The sequence below is a fragment of the Mustela nigripes genome, chromosome 9 (assembly GCF_022355385.1).
Source record: "Mustela nigripes isolate SB6536 chromosome 9, MUSNIG.SB6536, whole genome shotgun sequence".
Classification (NCBI taxonomy): Eukaryota; Metazoa; Chordata; class Mammalia; order Carnivora; family Mustelidae; genus Mustela; species Mustela nigripes.
The window spans coordinates 13,678,394-13,700,343 of record NC_081565.1 but is presented as its reverse complement, the minus strand read 5'-3'; the positions used below and the strand labels follow the sequence as shown (position 1 = coordinate 13,700,343).

The window sequence follows — 21,950 nt, the reverse complement described above, 5'->3', positions numbered from 1 at the left end:
ACGTAAGTGACCTAGCATAAAGTATATGCTTAAAATGGTTTCTACTAGTATTTTTATTATATGTCTAGAAAGTATGGGTTGTAAAAATTGACATGTGAATTTTCTTGTTTGATCCTTAAGACAAAACAACTCTATACAAGAGAGAAACAGGACATGGATTATAACCACCACTGCACAAATTAAAAGATAAATCCTTTGAAAAGTAAAGTGACTTTCCCAAAGCTACATGGTTACCCGGCAATATCTACTAGGACTGGAACTCTAAACCAGGGATTGGCAAACTTTTTCTTAAAGACCCAGACAGTAAATACGTTACGTTTGCAGGCCACACAGTCTCTGCTGCAATGAGTCAACTCTGCCATGGCAGCACAAAAGCCATCACAGATGATATATAAACAAGGGAGTACACCTGCATCCCAATGACACTTTACTTACAAAAGCAGCAGCAGGCTGGATTTGGTTCACGGCTGTAGCTTACCGACCCCAGCCCTGGATCTTTGAGTTACTAGTCCAATGCACTTTTCCACTATTCTCTAGTTACGACCTATTTTCAGAACAGTGTTTAGCCTATGTCACTTAATGGCATTAACTGTCGGGGGAAAAAATCAGAAATAATTTATAGGGCTGCCTATAAATTACAAAATAATTTATAGGGCTCATCCACTTAAGCATCCAACTCTTGGTTTCAGTTCAGGTCACGATCTCATGGGTGGCAGGATCGACCGAGCCCCTTGTAGGGCTCCATGCTCAGCAGAGAGCTGGCCTGAAGATTCTTTCCCCTGTCACTCCCCCCCCCCCCACTCACATGCCACCTCTCTCTGTGTGTCTAAAATAAATAAATATTTTTTAAAAAGAAATAATCTGTAAAAGATCAATGGACACAGCAAGATACTACATGAATTTTAAAATTACTGTTTTTTCCTCCTCTCCAACTTTTAAAACTCCCTCTCAATGCTCCCCTTATTTCTTTCTCTTCTAATAAAGCAGTTTGGCCTAGAAGTAAACACTGTTTTATGTCTCCAAGGTTCTCAAGAAAAACAATGTGTTTGTAGAATCGCATTCTAAAGGAAGCGGTATCATGCCATTAGATATTAGAATGAGCAAACTTATCCAAATCTCATCTTGTAAAATGGTAAGAAAGTTGAACCTTCTAAGGATAGCTTGTGCAGGCATGTTTTTATTTTGCTCCCATAAAAACATGGGAGCAAAGGGAGCAATGATAAGCAACTACTATATTCTCAGTCTCCAATAACAGAATGATTATCAGTTTTCTCATTACAGAAGCTGCAGGACATGGTGATAGGGACACTGGGCTTAGAATCCTAACTGAGACTTCTTCCTCTGCCACTTAGTTTACCTGTGATTTAAAAACCCATGTAAATAGAGTTCCAAAGATTAAAACAAATAACTCTCTAAAAGTATCAATCATCATAAACATTGATTATGGTTGCATTATAAACTTCTCTTTGCTTTTTACAGTTTTATTTATTTATTTGAGAGACAGCAAGCTAGAGAGAGAAAGCATGCGTGGGGTTTGGGCGCAGAAGGAAAGGGAGAAGCAGACTTCCATCTCAGCAGGGAGCTCAATGTGGAACTCAATCCCAGGACCCAGGGATTATGACCTGCGCTGAATGCAGGCACTTAACCAATTGAGCCACCCAGGCACCTAAAATTATAAACTTCTTAATCAAGTTCACATCCATATTTTTAATAGAGGTATGATATGATACAATATTGCATATCATGTGTATAGTATGATTTATAAAGCATCCAAGATAACTACTGCTTGTATAAAGAGACTTCTACCAAAGAGCTAAAAGTTCTTCAAAACTATTCCTTCATTTAAGCCAACAGTATTCCTTTGACATTAAAACAAACCAGAATGTATTGTGTGATGTGTGTTAGGCATTTTACGTGCATTTATCCATTTAACCTTCACAATGAACTTGAGGAGAAAGCGAGGCTCAGAAAAATGAAATAACTTGCTGAAAGCACAAAGCTCCAAGTGGCAAAAGATCTTGGATCTATACCCAAGTTAGCCCAATTGTAAAGCTTATGTTTTTATCATCACATAACACTGTCTTTTCAGCTTTTTGATTTGGGGTTCACAAAAAGCTAGGTGCCTCATACAAGGTCAAAGAATAATTACTTTCAATGTAGTAGAAGGCAAATCCTCAGATGGTGGGACACTGTTTTACAACATTAAATAGTCTCCAAATAACGTACTATTTTAAAGGTAATTTCCAGGTAATTCCTACTTAATCAAGTTTTGGTTCCCTAAACTGTGTTGGTAAAACCAGTCTTCTCCCCAAAAGTTAGAGAAATTAGGATATTACCAACTTTAAGCCTCAGATGTGCAAAGAAACAGTTCTGGCATTTGGATAAGAGACAAAATAAAGCAAGGAGTAAGTTTTCTGAAAATCCAATGGCATGTGAATAAACAACAAGAACGTTTCCACTGGAAATGCCAGGAAGTTATCACTTCCAAGAGGAGATTGCTTTCTCAATAATTTTTTCCATGAAATTTAGAAAAATTATCACAAAGCAAAATTGGTGACCAGGTGCTTTTGAAGAACTAGATCAGCAAATTAGAGGCTTTTAAATTTTGATATTAAGTACACAAAGTGAGGAGATACAAGTATATGAAATATTTTATAAATCGATGCCTCCCTTCCCCCTTTATTTAAACCACTCTGGTCCTTGAGAACAAGAGCCTTTTCTCTTTCTTGAAAAAATAGCCTCACCTCCACCCTCTGCTGCTTACCTGCTGCAGAGCGCGCTGAGGGCTCCCTGTGGACTACAGTCACATGGCAGACAGAGCCCAGAAGTGTGATTCGGGTAAAAGCCCTCCCTGCAGGTGTCACAGTGGAGCCCTTGATAAGGTGGCAGACACTCACACTGCCCTGTGGTCTGGTTGCAGCGATTCACATCTAGGCTTCCCACCACAGAGCAGTTACATGCATATTCTATAAAGGAGAGAAGAGAAGAGACATCAGTAGCTAAGATTTAATGCTTTCTTAATAAAATGAATGCTATTTTATTTTTCCTAATAAGTATTCATGACAATTTTATAAGGATGGAAAAACATGAATTTGGGTTCAAATTCACTTGCTGTCCCATTTATTGAACACGGGAAATATAGACAGTCAAGAATGTAAAACCATACATCACTCATAATTATGAAGCTAATATTCTCAATGTCCTTGCCAGTAATCTTTATCTTCTAGCCTCCTACACTATACACTCCCATAGAGGGGGGTGGGGAGAATGAGGGAAATCCTGTATACCATTCAGTTTTTCTGGACTGGAAACCTCTAAAGACCTATTCTTACCTACATGGCACTGAGATCATATGCTGGAAATGGCAACATGTTAAATAATGAATACTCGCATTGTATAGCAGCACAAGTCTAAAGCTCAAATGGTTTACTGCGGTCACTTATTCACGTCAGACAAAATTATGCTAGAGCTGGAATCATAAGCTAATATACTCTTCCCTGGAAAGAATTCATGGAGAGTTGAAACTTTAAGGAAAGGATGAACAATAAATCCCAGATGAGAAAGTTTACACCGTCATTTTGATCAGTGGGCTAAAACCAATCACAGTTTGAATATCTTTCCTAAGTTTTAAGATTTAGAAAAAGAACTTTCCTTTAGCTACATTTCAAAGAGTTCTTTGGATGAAAATATTTTGAAGTCCTTGGCTTTAGCCTTTAAATGTAGATGTATTTAAAGGTCAGCTTGAATTTGGTTTTTGCTATTGTTTATACTCATTTTACCAAGAAAGTATTTTCAACATGGTTTGACACAGTATCAACACAAATTATTGTGAGCATGTGAAAAATAAGTAAAGTCAACTGCAGATAAAATAAAACCTTGTACACAGTTTAGGAATAGCCCCAATTCCAAAATAGCCACAAATCTAGGTTTAACAAGTCCTCCACCCCGCCAAATCTAGCATAAATTATACTTCTGAGTATAAGGCATATACATCTGAGTATACTTCTGAGATAAGGCATTATACTGATAAAAATGTAGCTTGGAAAAATAAATCTTTAATGCCATTTTTGATGATTTTTTAAAAAGTTACTGAATAACTGCAAATCCAGGGTCTTAATAGGTCTTAAATACAATGTTATAAATGCATTTGCTTCTCTAGTCTGGAAAAGGAAATTGAGATTCCTAATGTCATCACAAGCTGTTTATCCATACTAGTCAAAGCAAATGATTCCACAAAGAAATTCCCACTTGACTGTGCCCATACAATCCATACCTCCCACTCTTCTTCAGTTCCTAACCTTTGGGGTCAGCTTATCTCCCTGCTCTTTCCATCTCTTCTAATCTGTAAATAGATCAAATGCATGAATATACATATATCGGTGAGTGATTTACTTTATGCATAATTCAAGTATGAGGGGTAAATTAGTTACAAATCTCAGAGAAGACTTCAAGATTTCTTAAACTCCAAATTAGGAAAGTTATCAGTAAACTTTCTCAACACAGTTAACGTTCTTATTTTCACTAGCCTATGTAAGCATGACATTTCTTTGACAGAGTTACCTTTTTTTCTCATTATTTCTAGTGGTTGGTGTGTGTGCATGTGTGTGTGTGTGTGTGTGTGTGTGGTTTTTGTAAATAAGGAAGCCATGTTTAGTGGTCTGAAAAGTTGCCAGTGACAACTTCATGGTAAGACCTACACTCTACCAAAAATGACCAGAATGCTTAAAATAACATTTTTCTTCCGAATCTGGAAGAATTTCAACATACATCCAATTCCTCCTGTTGGACCAATTTCATCACAAATTAAACTGACCAAATTATGTTGGTGTGGGCAGAACTAGCTGAAGCAAAATGAACAGATTAAGAAAAAAGTCTAAGACTGAGAATTTTATTCTGTTATCTCCTTACTAATGTACTTCCATCTGAAACCTGGATCAGTGTTCCCAATCAATTAGATAAGTATTTTCAATAACACAATTAATCTAAAAACTTTGAAGAAAAAAATTTGTTTTTTTTAAATAAAGTTCTAATGGATATACTTCAGTACTAATCAAGTTAATTAGCTATTTATACTTCTATAAAGCCTAGTCAATCTCTTCAATATCCTCTAAACATATTCTTTTTGGCCTCATCTTTGGACATTTGCTCATTCTGTCCTCCTTGAAATGCTCTCTACTCTTCACATATTCAAACCTATCCCCTATTTCAAGAATCAGCTGAAACTTATTCCTCCTCAAACTCTAATTCTATCATCCCTAGTGTGAATCTGTAACAACATCTACTACCTATAACTCTTATATGCCAATAATTTGAAGAGGCAGTCAAGTGAAGCAGTTATGAGTACAGTCATCAAGGCAGACAGCTATAGGTTGAAGTCCAACTCTCATTACTAACTTTATGACCTTAGAGAAGTTAACCACCCTCCTGTGCCTTCCTTTTCTCTTCTGTAAACAGGGCATAATATAGTACCTATTACACTCAGCCCCAACCCCTAAGCTGGAGGTAGTCTGGGGTATTGTGAGAAGTAGTAGAACAGCTGGAAGAAAGAGATACTAGATAACATAAACAACAATTCAGATGTCAGATTCATAGGCCACTTTGTTATACCCTGTGGACAAGAAAGCCTGGGGTTGGGTTTATTACCATGGTGGTTTTTGACAATGTTTAGGAAATGGAGTTAGTGTCTCAACATTCAGAAATCCAAGTTGTAGGTTATCTAGGAAGAAAATAAGGGGTATAATATGTATCCTGAGCTTCATATATTAACGATATAGGTGCCTACAAATACAATGATGAAAAGAGAAGGGCTGTGGATGTGGTTTTAGGGAGGATGAAAAAGAGCATTTATTCATTATATGCCCCTTGTACTAATCATCCTAGCAGTAGTGGAATACATCGCAAATATTTCAGCAAGAGGGACGACCCTCATGCCAGGAAGGGGGTTGATTTATGGAGACAAAATACACTATCGTGTTAACATTCCTCCCCAAATTAACCAAAGGAAAGGAAGTTAAACCAAAGCATACCAAATGCCAGGGGACATATGCGTCTTTTCTGTTTGGAGCTCAGAATCTGAGGCCCTGTCCAAGTGACTGACCTCAAATGAAATGACCCAAGTTAAATGAATAGTATGAGCAACAGTGATAAATGTAAAGCACTATGAATATCCAATAAATTGTATCAGGATAACTTGTTAGCTTGTAAGTAGAGTAAAAACTCAGAGCCTTCACAGTTCTTGACATTCATATAGAACCAGACAGAAGTTAATGCAGAAACCATGCAATTTACTAGGAGGCTGGCAATACGAAAAAGAAAGGAATTTCAAATGATAGAAGCAGTGGGAGGGACCTACAGTCAAGAACAAGAGATGAAGTGCCGACTTTTTAATGAGGTAGAATCTTAGCAAAGCAGCACAAAGGAGTCAGTGACATGACTGATGGCAAGTCACTAGTATGGGTGTTAATGGGAAACAATACGAAGAGGACACAAAAACTAATCCCAGACAAGTCTGGATGAAATGCCAAAAATCTCATTTGGCTGCCTGAGAGTACATATGAAGTAAATTCTCCATCATTTGAGCTGTGGGTTTTCTTTCAATGCCCTGTGATTCTTGGGAAAGCTCTACAAAGAAATAATTAGAGGAAAGTAACATAAATGTTAGCAGAGAGATGGCAATCTTTGGCAATATATTTTCTTTTTGTTTGACTTCTGAAAAGCAATGAAATACTTTGAGGAGCAATGACTTGAATGCTAAGGAAGAATAAGAAACTAAAATCTGGTGCCAAACTTATTTGAAAATAGAAATACAAAGGCCCAGAGAAGAGACAATAACTTGGCATTCTTCTCTGAGAATTCAAACATACATTATGATTTTGTAGTAATAGTATCCAAAGTAATCATTGCATTTAAATCAAATACTGAACTTTTTCAAACATTCCTTACCAAGGTCCAGGAAGATGAATATTTTTAGCAATGAAAAATAAATACAGAGTAACTTTGTTTAGAAGCCCCATAAACTCTCCACTGCCTTTGTGCACAAACACCCTTACTGGTAAGAGATTGTCTCCCTAAACATACTAAAGACTTATTCTCATATACCTGGTAGTCTTCTTTCTGAATCCAGCTCTTAACCACCTCATGTCACTCAGTAAAAAAGTTCACCGTATCTTCTAGAGAATTTTAATTGTGTTTTGGTATCTGCAGCTACTTTGATGGTAGTTTTTAGAAATTTATTAATTGTGATACTATGTCCCAATTAATGTGTTTTCTCTCCCTGTCTCTTTTTGAAGTCCTTTCTGAATGTTGTAATTAACTATGAGGTCTGGAGACTCAAACAATTTGATACAACCTTTTGTACCTTTTCTGTCAGGCTTTGCAGATAAAAAAAGAACTATAAAAGCAGTAAATGAAAGATCTGAATAAGAAAATGAAAAAATATGTCCCCCATCAATTCATGATGCAAATGTCAGAGAACAAAGAAGTGTTCATTGATAAGACCACTGTTACTGAACTAAAATGATTACAAAGCAAGTATTGCATTTATGCACAGATGCTGGAAAAATATTCATAAATATAACTAACACAGAGCACTCAGAGGAATCTGGTTCAGGAATATAGCCTGAATTCTATCTATTGCCTCTTGCAAAATTGTGGAAATACCTTTGCAAAACTCAATTTCCGACTCCTTTTCATTCCTTTAACAAAGATTTCACTCTTGTTTTCAATATCTTCAGATATTGGAAGAATAAAAAAATTATCTATTAAGAATATTTTTTTAAAAAATCTGCTCTAGGCTATTCTAAAACTTTTCATTCTTCCCCATATTCAGAAGAGATAAAAAAAATGTACTATAATATTTACTGATGTGTCTGCTGTTCAATGTCAAAGTAGCAAAAGCTAGAAGACATGTATTTAAAATGTATCAAGGCTCAGCACTTAATCTTAATGCCAAAATTTTAAACATTAATAGAACTGAATACCATATGAATAAAATTTTTTGGATGTAAATTTAAAAAACACAAAAGTTTTTTTTTTTTTTTTTTTAAAGCAATGAGGTTTTACTAGACTCTGTTTTCTTTTGTTTGTTCGTTTTTTTTCATTTCTTTTGGGGTTTTTTTCCTACATTCTTAGATTTTACAAGAAGCCTTGGTGTCCCATAAGCAACTACTTTAGCTGGACTGTGACATTAAATCACATGGGGCCCAACTAATAATTGAACCCTTTTGCAAAGCTAATGTTATAATTAAGATAGCAAGAACTGATGAATGCTTCAGTTGATTACTGCCAAAAAGTTGTGGAATGGGGCGCCTGGATGGCTCAGTGGATTAAGCCTCTACCTTCGGCTCAGGTCATGATCTCACGGTCCTGGGATTGAGCCCCTCATCGGGCTCTCTGCTCAGCAAGGAGCCTGCTTCCCCCTCTCTCTCTGCCTGCCTTTCTGCCTACTTATGATCTCTGTCTGTCAAATAAATAAATAAAATCTTTAAAAAATAAAATAAAATAAAATGTTTTTAAAAAGTTGTGGAACGTTTTAGGATTTAAAATGCTATTTAACTGGCATACCCGGGTGCTCAGTCAGTTGAGATCCAACTTTTAATTTTGGCTCAGGTGCTAATCTCAGGGTCTTAAAATCGAGCCCAGTGTCAGGATCTGCTCTGAGTGCAGCATAGCCTCCTTGAAATTCCCTCCCTCCCTCTGCCTCTGCCCCTTCCCTTCACCCCCCACTCCAGTTCTCACATATACATGTGCTCTTTATTTCTTTAAAATAGATTAATTAGGGGCACCTGGGTGTCTCAGTGGTTAAGCTCTGCTTTCAGCTCAGGTCATGATCCCAGAGTCCTGGGATCAAGCCCCACAGGATGCTCCCTGCTAGTCGGGAAGCCTGCTTCTCCCTCTCCCTCTTCCACTCCCCCTGCTTATGTTCCTTCTCTTGCTGTGTGTCTCTCTGTCAAATAAATAAATTTAAAAAATAAAATAATTTCAAAATATATTAATTAATCAACTGATAACAAAATAAATAAATAAAATGTTATTTAAAAGAAGTAGAATCTTTTTCCTTTGGCTCCAACTTAAGTCTTTGGTTATAATTGCTCCCATATAAAATGAAAAAGAAAAAGAAAAAATAAGATAAAGAGGTATAGGATTCGAATTCCTTTTTCATACACAACTGTTTCTTTTCCTTTGAGATTCATCATTAAAAACACTACTCTATTTAAACAAACACCAGGGAAATACATGTAAGTATAATGACTTCGAATCTACCCAGTCTGTCTTTTCCACAAACCTAGGATAATATCTACAAAAATAACATATCTCCTTATTTTCAAATCAGAAAGAAATAGAAAAATAGTTGTCAGAATCAATAGTGGGAATACTTAATTCAAATTCTGTCTATACATCAAAAGAATACAAAACAACAACAACAAATAATATTGTCTTTACTACAGGCCTGATTTCCAAAGTATAGGGTGTATTTATTTAAAAATAAATAATTTATTTCAAAATAAAAATGGTGTATTTATTTCAAAATGTACTTTTTATTAGGCCCATATTCCATCTTTGTAGCTTTAGAGTAAAGAAATCTTGGAAAGGCCTCATTCTGGAGAAAAGGAATTATCAACACAGAATTTTTATTTTTATAAAAGATCTTACTCTAGCATAACACTGATACTCAAATTACATTCCATATTTATGTTATGCCAAGGTAGGATCACAAATCTTTGCAAAACTGGGAAACTCAATATTAAAGCTGATGAGTTTTTTTGCATTAAATCAGACTTCACGGAAATGTGGAAAGTTTTAAAGCCACTACTTTTAAAGAAAAGCTTTAAGCTTTACCTTTTAAAATAAAAATGTATCCATTGAAATTCCTGGTCATAATTCACTATCACAAAACATTTCTTCTACTTTATGGTAGACACATGGGAAAAAAGTGGGTAACCATGGCACAGGTTTTGTTGTTGTTGTTGTTTTTATCTTTATTTTTTTATTTTTTATAAACATATAATGTATTTTTATCCCCAGGGGTACAGGTCTGTGAATCACCAGGTTTACACACTTCACAGCACTCACCATAGCACATACCCTCCCCAATGTCCATAACCCCACCACCCTCTCCCGACCCCCCTCCCCCCCTCCCCCCAGCAACCCTCAGTTTGTTTTGTGACATCAAGAGTCACTTATGGTTTGTCTCCTCTTGATCCCATCTTGCTTCATTTATTCTTCTCCTACCCCCCAAACCCTCCACATTAAATCTCCACTTCCTCATGTCAGGGAGATCATATGATAGTTGTCTTTCTCCAATTGTCTTATTTCACTAAGCATGATACCCTTAGTTCCATCCACGTTGTCACAAATGGCAAGATTTCATTTCTTTTGATGGCTGCATAGTACTCCATTGTATATATATACCACATCTTCTTTATCCATTCATCTGTTGATGGACATCTAGGTTCTTTCCATAGTTTGGCTATTGTAGACATTCAGGTGCATGTGCCCCTTCGGATCACTACATTTGTATCTTTAGGGTAAATACCCAGTAGTGCAATTGCTGGGTCATAGGGTAGTTCTATTTTCAACTTTTTGAGGAACCTCCATGCTGTTTTCCAGAGTGGTTGCACCAGCTTGCTTTCCCACCAATAGTGTAGGAGGGTTCCCCTTTCTCCGCATCCTCACCAGCATCTGTCATTTCCTGACTTGTTAATTTTAGCCATTCTGACTGGTGTGAGGTGGTATCTCATTGTGGTTTGATTTGTATTTCCCTGATGCTTGGCACAGGTTCTGTAGAAAACTTTCTGCCTCACATTTAAGGACCATTTTGTTAGTGCTTGCCTCTGGCTCACTGACAGTTTTCCACAATTCAAAGACAATTCATCAAATTAATGAGACAAAATGACAATTTCTGGGAAAGGTTGTCACAACAAGCTTTCACTACTACTAATAACCAAGATGATATGACCAGTTACAGAGCATACACTACGTGTATATCCAACACCACACTAAAAATTTCACATGTACACATCCCTCAGTCTTCACCACAATCCTGCGAGGTAGGTGTCTTGAAGAAGGAACATAAGACTTAGGGAAATGAAACAACCACACAACCAACCAGTACTGAACAGATTGTAACCCAAGCTAAAGAACTCCAAAATCCATGTCTTTTCACTATGAGAAACTTCTATCAAAACAAGTACAAAAAAGCACTAGGCAGACCCAGGACATCTTACAATCAGAATTTGCTGCCAATTAACCAGCTCCATGACCTTTAGTAAGTCTAACTGCTGGGGTGCCTGGGTGGTTCAGTGGGTTAAGCCTCTGCCTTTGGCTCAGGTCCTGGAATCAAGCCCCTCATTGGGCTCTCTGCTCAGTGGGGAGCCTGCTCCCCGCCACCTCTCTGCCTACTTGTGATCTCTCTCTCTCTGTCAAATAAATAAAATCTTAAAAAAAAAAAAAAAAAAAAAAAACAAGTCTAACTGCTCTGAGTTTCAGTGTCTCAATCTATAAAATGTAGATAATTCTTATCATCTGCCTTTATGAAATACTTAGCAATAAAACTAGCATAATATATATATGATCTTTATGCTAAAAACTATAAGACACTGAAGGGGAAAAAACATTAAAAAGACTTAAATAAATAGAGAGACACAACATAACAATTAAATCTATAGATTCTGTGAATCCCAATCAAAATTCCGTCAGGATTTTTTGGTAGGTATTCACAAATTAACTCTAAAATAAATTTTTTAAAAAGTTAAGAAACTTGAACAGCCAAAGAAGAATAAAGTTGGAAGACTTTCAGTAATTTCAAGACTTACTTCAAAACTATAATAATCAAGACAATGTGTTATTGTTGAAAGAAAAGATACAAAGGTCAATGGTCAAAACAGCCCAGGAAAAGACCCTCATAAATATTATCAACTAGTTTTCAACAAGGTACAAAAGAAATTCAAGGGGAAAGGATCGTTTTTTCAATAAATGGTGTTGCAACAGTTGGTGTCCCTATGCAAAAGGCTGAACCTTGACCTAACCTCACACCTTGTTCAAAAATTAACTCAAAACAGATCACAGCATCAAATGTAAAATGTAAAACTACAACACCTCTAGAAGAAAACACAGGAGCAAATGTGATTAACCTCGGACTGGGCAAAGAACTTTTAAATACAACACCAAAAGCAAAATCCATAAAAGGAAAATTTATAAATTGAACTTTATTAAAATTTTAAACTTTCACTCCACACAAAACTACTAAGAGAATGAAAACAGTCACCAACTGGGAGAATATTTGCAAATCACCTTTCCGTCACAGGACTTGTGTCAAGAATATACAAAGAACTCTCAAAACTTAACAGTAAAAAAACTCACAATTTTTAAATGGGTAAAAGGTCTGAACAGATACTTCACCAAAGAAGATGTATGTATAACAAACACTTGAAAAGATGCTCAACATCTTTCATTAGGAAAATGCAAATTGAAACCATAATGACATACTACTACACACTTAATAGAATGACTAAATTTTAAGAAACTGCCAGTACCCAGTACTAATAACAGTGCTGAGCAACTGGAACTATTCCATGTTACTAATAGGAATGCTTACAAAACAATCTGGCCATTTCTTATAAATTTAAATTCACAACTACCAAATGCCTTTCCATGTACTCAGCCTTCCTCTGTATCTCTCAGCAAAATTTTATAACTTAAAAATATATGTATATGAGTTTCATACATATCTTGATGACATTATTCCCAAACTTTTTATCATTCATGGTAGTAGTGGCAGTATTAGTATGACTTTTTTCCCATTATCTCTTCTAATTAGCTATTAGCTAGAAATACTTATTAACTTTGTGTTTTTTGGAGACATATACATAGTCATTTTGATGAACTCTCATTATTTCCAGTGGTTTTTGCCTTGATTATTTTGAGTAAGACTTCTATTTTAAATTACATGGTGGTCTTCCACTGAAGGTCATATCTTACCTGGCTATCAATAGATACAGCTCTGAGTTTCCTCAACCACAACAGTTTGTTGGGAAAATAGAGAAAAACATTTCACACAACTGATTATCTTAATCCCTAGGTGAGCCTTATTATTAATTATAAGAAAAGCAATTACCACTTACTATTACCTACAATGTCTCAGGCTTTATCAGTCACACATTTGACTTGAATGAACACTTTGCTTCCCAACAACCTTGCAAGGAGTATTTATAAATTCGGGAAACAAGAACTCAGAGAAACAAAGTTACTGCCCAAGACCACAGAGTTACTGTACATGGTGAGACAGCATTCAGACCCAGGTTTCTCTTATTCTAGAGTTCTTCCTCATTCCACTTCACCACAGAACTTTCTTCCTTTAAAAAAAGGGAAGGAGGGAAGGGCAAAAACAAGAAAGAGAAATCGAAATTCCACCTACTACTGTTAAATGCAGTTAGGTGGGGTGTTTTTTGTTTTTTGTTTTTTTTTCCCTCCAGTCTGTTTTCTTTGTAAGCTGGTGACATCAATTCAGATGATTAGCAAACAGTAGGATGGGGGAAAACAGCTGCTCAAGCTACAGAAATAATTCTCAGCGGGAGACTTAGGACACCTTGCATTTGCTTTTGGTCACCGAGTCTTAATATATTGTTCAGAGCTACAACATACACTCATGATTTTGTATTTGGGACCAGTTTATTTTATTTAAATACAATCTCACTGCTAAAATAATACTGTTAGTATCTCCAGTATCTCTCTAAATTCTGGATACAGACCATGCTGAACTACAAAACTGCTACCTGAACATAAGTTAAAAGAAAAAAAAATTCTTTTTGTGCCACCGTTTTCCTATTTGTTTGCATTTTCCAAGGCTTCTTTTTAAAAATCAATTTTGTCATTTAGTAAGAGTTATTATTTACTTTTTTGGAAGGACATTTTATTCTTTCTGGCTATTATCAAATTGAGAATGTACTGCAAGAATTGGCCAAATACTGTCTATATGCCCTGAAAGAATAACTGCTCAATCAAACTTTGAATTTATATGAACTTTTTTATTTAGAAAATGTTCACAGTATCTTTCAATTTAAGGGGAGGTGGGGAGGAGGGAGGAGCAAATACAGGAAATGGATTTGTGCAACTTAAAATCTGAAGTCAAGGGACCTGGGTTCAAATACTGAAACCAATGTTTATGATTTTAAAACTCATGCCCTCTTTGTAAAGATTTTTTATAAAATTGGGGTAATGATACCTAACTTACGAGGATGTTCTAAGAAGTACCCGAGACAAGGCAAAAAACAAAAAACAAAAAACAAAAAACACCTAGGATAGGGCCTTCTCTTTCCCCATCCTATGTTTTTATCATAAGCCACCTTTTTAGCAAAGTAGCATCCTTAGATGTTACTACAGACTGCAAGAATTGAGAACAGGGACCATCAGAGATCTCTAAATGCACTCAAATTACCCTACATAATGCCATTAATGCCTTAATTTTGTAGCAATAGAACACAAAGGACAAGAAAAAGAGGAGAGCTTTAATTTCAACTGCTGCCGATTGCTTCTGAGGTTGGGATTAGATTTGTCTTAGTGTGTCTATTTACAGAGCACAGCTGAGCAACTTAAAGGCTAGCACTATTTGCTCATTGTAATACCTGGAAAATTAGTTTGGAGAAAAGGAGCACAGAGAGAGCAAGAGAAAAGGTCAACTTAAATATACTGTCCTAAGGTACCCAGGATTTAACCTAGAAATTGTTCCTAATTTCCAATAAAAGAAGGTTGGCCGCACATATTACAGTTTAACATTCATCCCAGCCAATTTTTAAACATATTATTAAGTGGATGGTTTGTGGATTATTAGGAATAAATATGTATTTGATTACAAAATTATGCCATGCCATCTTGGGAAAATACATGGGATATGTACGGACATGTAAGTAGAGAGAAAATCTACTTATTATGGTTGCAACAAAGACTGACAGGGAGAAATAGGAGAAGAAAATACCTACTAGAAAGTTATACTTGGGCACTTTATCCTGCATGGAACAATTCTCCAAATCAGTGCCACCTGCTTCAGAATCACCTGGGGAGCATAGTGAAATGCTGATTCCTGGGTCCCATGATACACATATTGAATGGGGGGGGCACTCAGGAATATGCATTTTTTTACAAGCTTCAAAAGTGATTCTGATGTACCTAAAAAGTTTGCTATAAGCAAAAGGGAAATATGGAAAATTCTTGAGCACAGTAATGACGTGGCCAGAGGGAGGCTTCAGAAGTAAAAACAACAAACACAAAAATAACAATAATGACAACAGTAATGATCTCCAGTCCACTACTTAGTGCTTACTTATGTATTGACTCAGTCTATGCCAGGCACTGTTTTATGTACTTTACATGCACAAACATTTAAAGTATTCAAAGGTCCTATCTCTAAGGTAGGTCAGGTGATAGTGGGATAAAAGAAGAAAATGGAAGCACAGGGAAAGTAAGGAATTTCCCCAAAGTCAGAAGGCCACTGATGTCCAACTGAGATTAGATCACCTTTAACAGAAGGGATGTGTGAAGAAGGGACCAGGGGGAGAAGACTGGAGGTGGCAGATTTACAGATAATCAACTGCAGCTGTCCAACAGGAAAATCTAAATCTGGGCACTGTCACTAGTAAAGATTGCTCCTGCGGACATACAGATACCTGTCTGTATATCGTACAGTGAAACTAAATCTGTTTGCTTTTTAAATAAATAAACACTGCAAAGCAGAAAATATACCTGTCTACAGTTGTCTGCGAAAAGTTTAATAGATTTGGAGTTAAGAGCCAAGTGAAATAGCTGAGCCTTGAGTTCTTTCAAAGGACACTTAAAAGAAGTACTTTCTTCTTTTGAAACTGGAAGTGGGCTATGTTACTTTGTATGCCCTATCTAATCCTCTTACTCCTCAAAACATGTTGACAAATTCTTCCCACTCTCCTGCCACTCTTCACTATTATCAAACACTTATACAGTATAAACATTGTTCTACACTGGAAGCTGTGAAGTTCTTTGCTTTATCATCATGACTAAGCATTTGGGTGACACTTCAAATTCAAAAACCTTATGGGCATGAGAGAGGAGAAACCCCTTTTCCAACTCCACAACTCACTCCTGATTTTGTTCAGGCTGTTAGAGGAACCTAATCAAACCCCGTTTACACACACACACACACACACACACACACACTCTCTCTCTCTCTCTCTCTCTCTCCCCAAAAGGATGTTCAAAAGAAAACAGAAATGGCCAGAAGTCAGTGCTAAAATACATTGGGAGGCTTTTTATTTATTTATTTATTTATTTTAATGAGAATTTGGAAGCACCAAGATGTTAAGTTCGCAAACAATACAAAACACAACGCTCAGACTTCCCCTAATCATTCCCAAGGCACTAGTGGCGGTTAGCAGTCTCATAAGTTCTCAGGGACCAGTGGTTAATAACAAATCGAAAAAGAAATACTTTGACTCCCTCCTCCACTCCTAAAGTAATAGTCTTGGAGAAACAAACAACACTAGCCAAAATATCTAAGAGAAACAGAAAAGTGAGGGGTGCCTGGGTGGCTCAGTGGGTTAAAGCCTCTGCTTTCGGCTCAGGTCATGATTCCCGGGGTCCTGGGATCGAGCCCCACATCTCCTCTCCTTTCTTCCTGCCTGCCTCTCTTGCCTACTTGTAATCTCTGTCTGTCAAATAAATAAATAAAATCTTTTAAAAAGAGGGCAAGAGAGAGAAACAGAAAAGTGAAATTTACCACCACTCTAGTGGAATTTACCTATTCCTCCTTCACTTCTGATTTCAGGCATCCCATTCACCACCTTCTATACCTTTAAAAGCTTTCACCACACTGTTGGCTGGATTGTAAATTGGGGCAATCACTATAGGAAACAGTATAGAGTTTCCTATAGCAATGTAACTGCCATATGACCCATTCATCACACTTCTGGGTATAATATCCAAAGGAATTGAAAGCAGAGCCTTGTACATTTTTAAACCTCTGATTAGAGCATTATTCATAATAGCCAACATGTGGAAGCTACTGAAAGGTCCATTGATGGTTGAATGGATAAACAAAATGTGGGATATACATACAATGGAATATTATTCAGCCTTAAAAAGTGAGGGTGTCCCTAAGATCCAGCAATTGCACTACTGGGTATTTATCCCAAAGATAGCAGATGTAGTGAAAAGAAGGGCCATGTGCACCCCAATGTCCAATGTGCAGCAATGTCCACAATATGCAAACTGTGGAGAGAACCCAGATGCTCTTCAACAGACAAATGGATAAAGATGATGTGGTCCATATACACGGCAGAATAATACTCAGCCATCAGAAAGGACGAATACCCAACTTTTGCATCAACATGGACAGGACTAGAGGAGATTATGCTAAGCAAAATAAGTCAAGCAGAGAAAATCAATTATCATATGGTTTCACTTATTTGTGGAACATAATAAATAGCAGGGAGGACATTAGGAGAAGGAAGGGGGAAATGAAGGGGGAGAAATCAGAATGCAAGATGAGAATGTTTGTATATATTTCTTACTTTAACAAATGAGCTAGGAAATGTTAAGTGCTGGGACTTAGGAATCTGATTGTCTGGTCTACCCCCTTTTTACAGATAACTGAAGCTAAGAGTAGTAAAGTAATTTCCCATATACCCCTTGAAGCCAGAAAGACCAGACCACAGACATTGGCTCTACCACTTAAATGTGAGCATGGACAACTGTGGAGATGAAACAATGTAGCACAGGGCCTGACACACAGTTCTTTCCCTTTCAGCAACTGGGATAGTTCATTCTAGAGTAAGAGCTCCATCTGGGTTGACAATGATAAATAGAGTGACTGTTTAAAAGGAGACAGGTGAATTTTTTTTTTAATTTTTTTTATTTTAGATTTTTTAAAAAAAATTTGTCAGAGATAGAGAGAGCGAGAGAGCGAGCACAGGCAAACAAGAGAGGCAGGCAGAGGCAGAGGGAGAAGCAGGCTCCCCGCCGAGCAAGGAGCCCGATGCGGGACTCAATCCCAGGACGCTGGGATTATGACCTGAGCCGAAGGCAGCCACTCAACCAACTGAGCCACCCAGGTGTCCCAGAAACAGGTGAATTTTTATAAAATATTTTAACTAAAAACTATATATGTAATTTAGATCAATTCCTAAGAAATGTTGAAAGTAAGCTATCTACTGAAGTAATTTTTCTTTATTTTTTAATATTTCCCTTCCCAAATATCTATCTAATTTTAAGGAGAGAATGATAACAGATTAAATTTAGGTGGTCATATAAAAGAGGCTATTCCTGGAACAACCAAATATCTCACACGGTCTTTATGGAAACACAAACTTGTATAAGGTCTTTACATAATAATGTGGCAATATCTAGAAGGATAATGATGTGCTACAACCTAGTAGTGCCTAGGAACCCAGTGTGTGTTCATGAGTCTGCATTACCTGAGAACTTAAGAGAAATACAGATTCTCAGACCCACCTCAAACCAACTGAATCAGAATTTACATTTTAACAATGTACTCAGATGATTCCTATGCACATCAGTTGAGGAGCATTACCCTAGAGAAAGTCTCCCATATTGAAGACAGAGACATGTGCAAGGATGTTCACTGTAACATTATTTGAAGTGACTCTCAATAAGAAAATGAATACATTCAGAGTTACATGAACGAACAAAGATAAATCTCAAAAAAATTGCTGAGGGAGAACAGCAAGATAAGATGCCAAAACATTGGGGCGCCTGGGTGGCTCAGTGGGTTAAGCCATTGCCTTCGGCTCAGGTCATGATCTCAGGGTCCCGGGATCAAGTCCCGCATGGGGCTCTCTGCTCAGCAGGGAGCCTGCTTCCCTCTTTCTCTCTCTCTCTGCCTGCCTCTCTGCCTACTTGTGATCTCTCTCTGTCAAATAAATAAATAAAATCTTTAAAAAAAAATGCCAAAACATTGAAACAGCACTATATTTATGTGTGTGTGTGTGTGTGTGTGTGTGCATGTGTGTATAAGCTTTCTTAAATGTATGGGACCACATTCAGAATGGTGGTTACATCTGAATAGGGAAAGAAGAAAACAGGATAAAGGAGAAACACTTGAGGCTTTAATCATACCTAGTAGTTTTATTTCAAAATGAAAAAAGAATCCAAAGTGAATGTGGGAGAAAACTCAGATATTATAAAGCTGTAAGGCAGGTATACAGAGAGTGTTCACTTTCTGTAAGCTTTTCTGAAAGCTTGATATATTTCATAATTTTTATGAGACATAGTTTCTCCCCATTAATTAACATTTCTCATTAATAAATATTATCTTACTCAACCTTGTACTATGGGTATTTATCTACTCGTCCAATCTAGGTTCCAGAAGAACAGGTTTTACATCTGACTTATCCCTGAATGCATCCTCACCCTTTCCCAACACACACAGACATGTTTCTTGGGCTTCAGATACTAGTTGGAGATGAAGAGGTCAGATGTAAGTGGAGTGATGGCTACTGAAGGCAATAAAATGGACAAACAGAATCTTTGCCTGGGCAGCCAAAACTATGGCCCCAAAACAGGACTAAATGTAAAGTCAAGAAATGAAAGAAAGAATATAAATAGCACAGTTTTATAAGCAGGACTTCATCAGAGGCACTGAAAACGTAAAGTAGAAAAAAAAATGCACCTCCATGGGCATGAATTTATTCATTCAGTCAGCAAATATATGCATCAGTCTACCATGTGCCCAACATTGTATCAGGTGCTGGGGATACAGCAATCAATTAAAAAAAGACAAAAATTCACACCCTCATGGACCTTATATCTTAGTAGCGGGGAGAAATACAAACAAGTTAAATACTTAGAATGTTAAAAGGTAGTTCAATGGTAAGGAGAAAACCCAGTGTAGGGAAGGGAAACATGGCAGGGGTAGGGGAGAGGAGGAGAAACTGTAAGCATGCATATGGGGAATGGTAGAATGGACGAAAGAAGCATATGGTAAGTGTATGCATTAGTTTTCCTTTGACATGTTCTTTTCACATGCTTCTGGGCAAGGTTAAGAGCTTTAAAAGGTTCAAAGCAATGTTTTGTTGAGTAACTGAATGAATAAATAATGAATGTGGGGCACCAGGGTCGCTCAGTTGGTTATGTCTGACTCTTGATTTCAGCTCAGGTCATGATCTCAGGGTCATGAGATCATAATGGGCATGGAGCCTGCTTAAGATTCTTTCTCCCCCTTTCCCTCTGCCCCTTCCTACTGCTCCTGCCCCCTGCTGCCTCTCTAAAAAATGAATGAATGAATGAACAGGACTAAAAGATGGGAAGAAAAATACCAAGAACATGAAAACAGAGAACCCTAATTCTTCTCTGAGGTTGCTAAAGAAGAGAATCTTGGGGGTGCCTGGGTGGCTTAGTGGTTTAAGCCTCTGCCTTCAGCTCAGGTCATGATCTCAGGGTCCTGGAATCGAGCCCCACATCGGGCTCTCTGCTCAGCGGGGAGCTTGCTTCCCCCCCTCTCTCTGCCTGCCTCTCTGCCTACTTGTGATCTCTCTCTGTCTATCAAGTAAATAAATAAAAATATTTTTAAAAAATTAAAAAAAAAAAAGAAGAGAATCTTGGCAAGGCACATAATGATTAATTCACTCATTCTACAAAATAGTATGGTACCAGAAATGGGGAATATAGTTTCTAGATGCCAGAGATACAACAATGTAGAAGAAAACTATGGTCCCTGACCTCATACAGCTTATAGTCTGCATACAGTGTTATGGGAAACATGGTATGTGTGTTTGTACGGAGAAAAACACCTAATTAAGTCTTTCCAAAGGAAGAAATCTAAAAAGGCACACAAAAATGTAGAAGAGGTTTAGCCAAGCTAAGAGTAAAGGGGAAGAATATCCCAAATTTAAGGGGGCAGGATATGTAATGACCTAGAGGTTAAGACAGCGTAGTACCACAGAGAATAGAGAAAAATTCACTGTGGCATAGGCATAGAATAGGTGGCCAGAGTAGTGACAGGTCAAGGGCATTTAAGTACGCATGGAAGAATTTTAAACAAGATAGAATGACATGATCATATCTATATTTTATTTTTTATTTGTTTTAAATATTTATTTATTTTAGAGAGAAAGAGCATTCCTGGGGAAGGAGTAGGGGCAGAGGAAGAGAGAATCTCAAGCAGACTCCCTGCTGAGCACAGAGCCTGATGCAGGGCTCGATCTCAGAACTCTGAGATCAGGACCTGAGTTGAAATCAAGAGTCTGATGCTCAACAAACTCAACCACCCAGGTGCCCCCAGATATTCATTTTACAAACATAACTTGGACTGCAGTGGAAAGAATGGACTGGGAAAGAACTAAGGCAAAGAGTCCTTTAGTAGCCTGCTAAAATAATCATGTTGAAAGATAAAGATAGCCAGAAAAATAAATGCCAAGAGCATGTATATGATACTATGACGACAGGAAATTTATCATTACTTGGGTCCAAAGGTATGCTTATGCCCCAAAAACCTAGTTTTCTATTGTAGCAAAACCAAATCATATTGACTGATAAATAATCAATGTCTCTTATCCAAAAGGTGGGGGAAATCACAGAAAATCAAAGACCCTAATAAAACAGAACCATAAAACTGTTCTCAGAGCTGTATTTTATAACCACCGAAAGTCATTTTGCCCTTCCATAAGACAGCACCTTCATTGCACATTATGTCAATATAATAATAATTTTCAATATAACAATAATATAATAATAATTTTCATTCGTTCCCTCCCCCAAACAATTTTTCTACCCATTTTAACAGCATCTGAGACCTTGAGATTCATGCCTGGCTGTATAAGAGACAAGTACAGCTTTTCAGCTGAATAAACAAAGACAGACAATGAGGGCAATGTGGCAAACGAGTCTGCCCACTCAGATATTTTCCAAAGTAGGAGTTCATGCCGGGTTCCCTCGGTTGGAAAGCCCAGGGGAATAAACATTCCAGATAC

The 21,950-nt window shown here is 37.1% G+C and overlaps 1 protein-coding gene across 1 annotated transcript in view; it reads right to left on the bottom strand.

Annotated features, from left to right (window-relative positions):
• MEGF9 (multiple EGF like domains 9) overlaps positions 1-21,950 on the bottom strand; it is an 84,355-nt gene that overhangs the window by 40,198 nt on the left and 22,207 nt on the right. Inside the window, exon 2 of the mRNA XM_059410928.1 lies at positions 2,765-2,966. Coding sequence (XP_059266911.1) covers positions 2,765-2,966 — 202 coding nt within the window. The remainder of the gene's footprint in view (positions 1-2,764; positions 2,967-21,950) is intronic.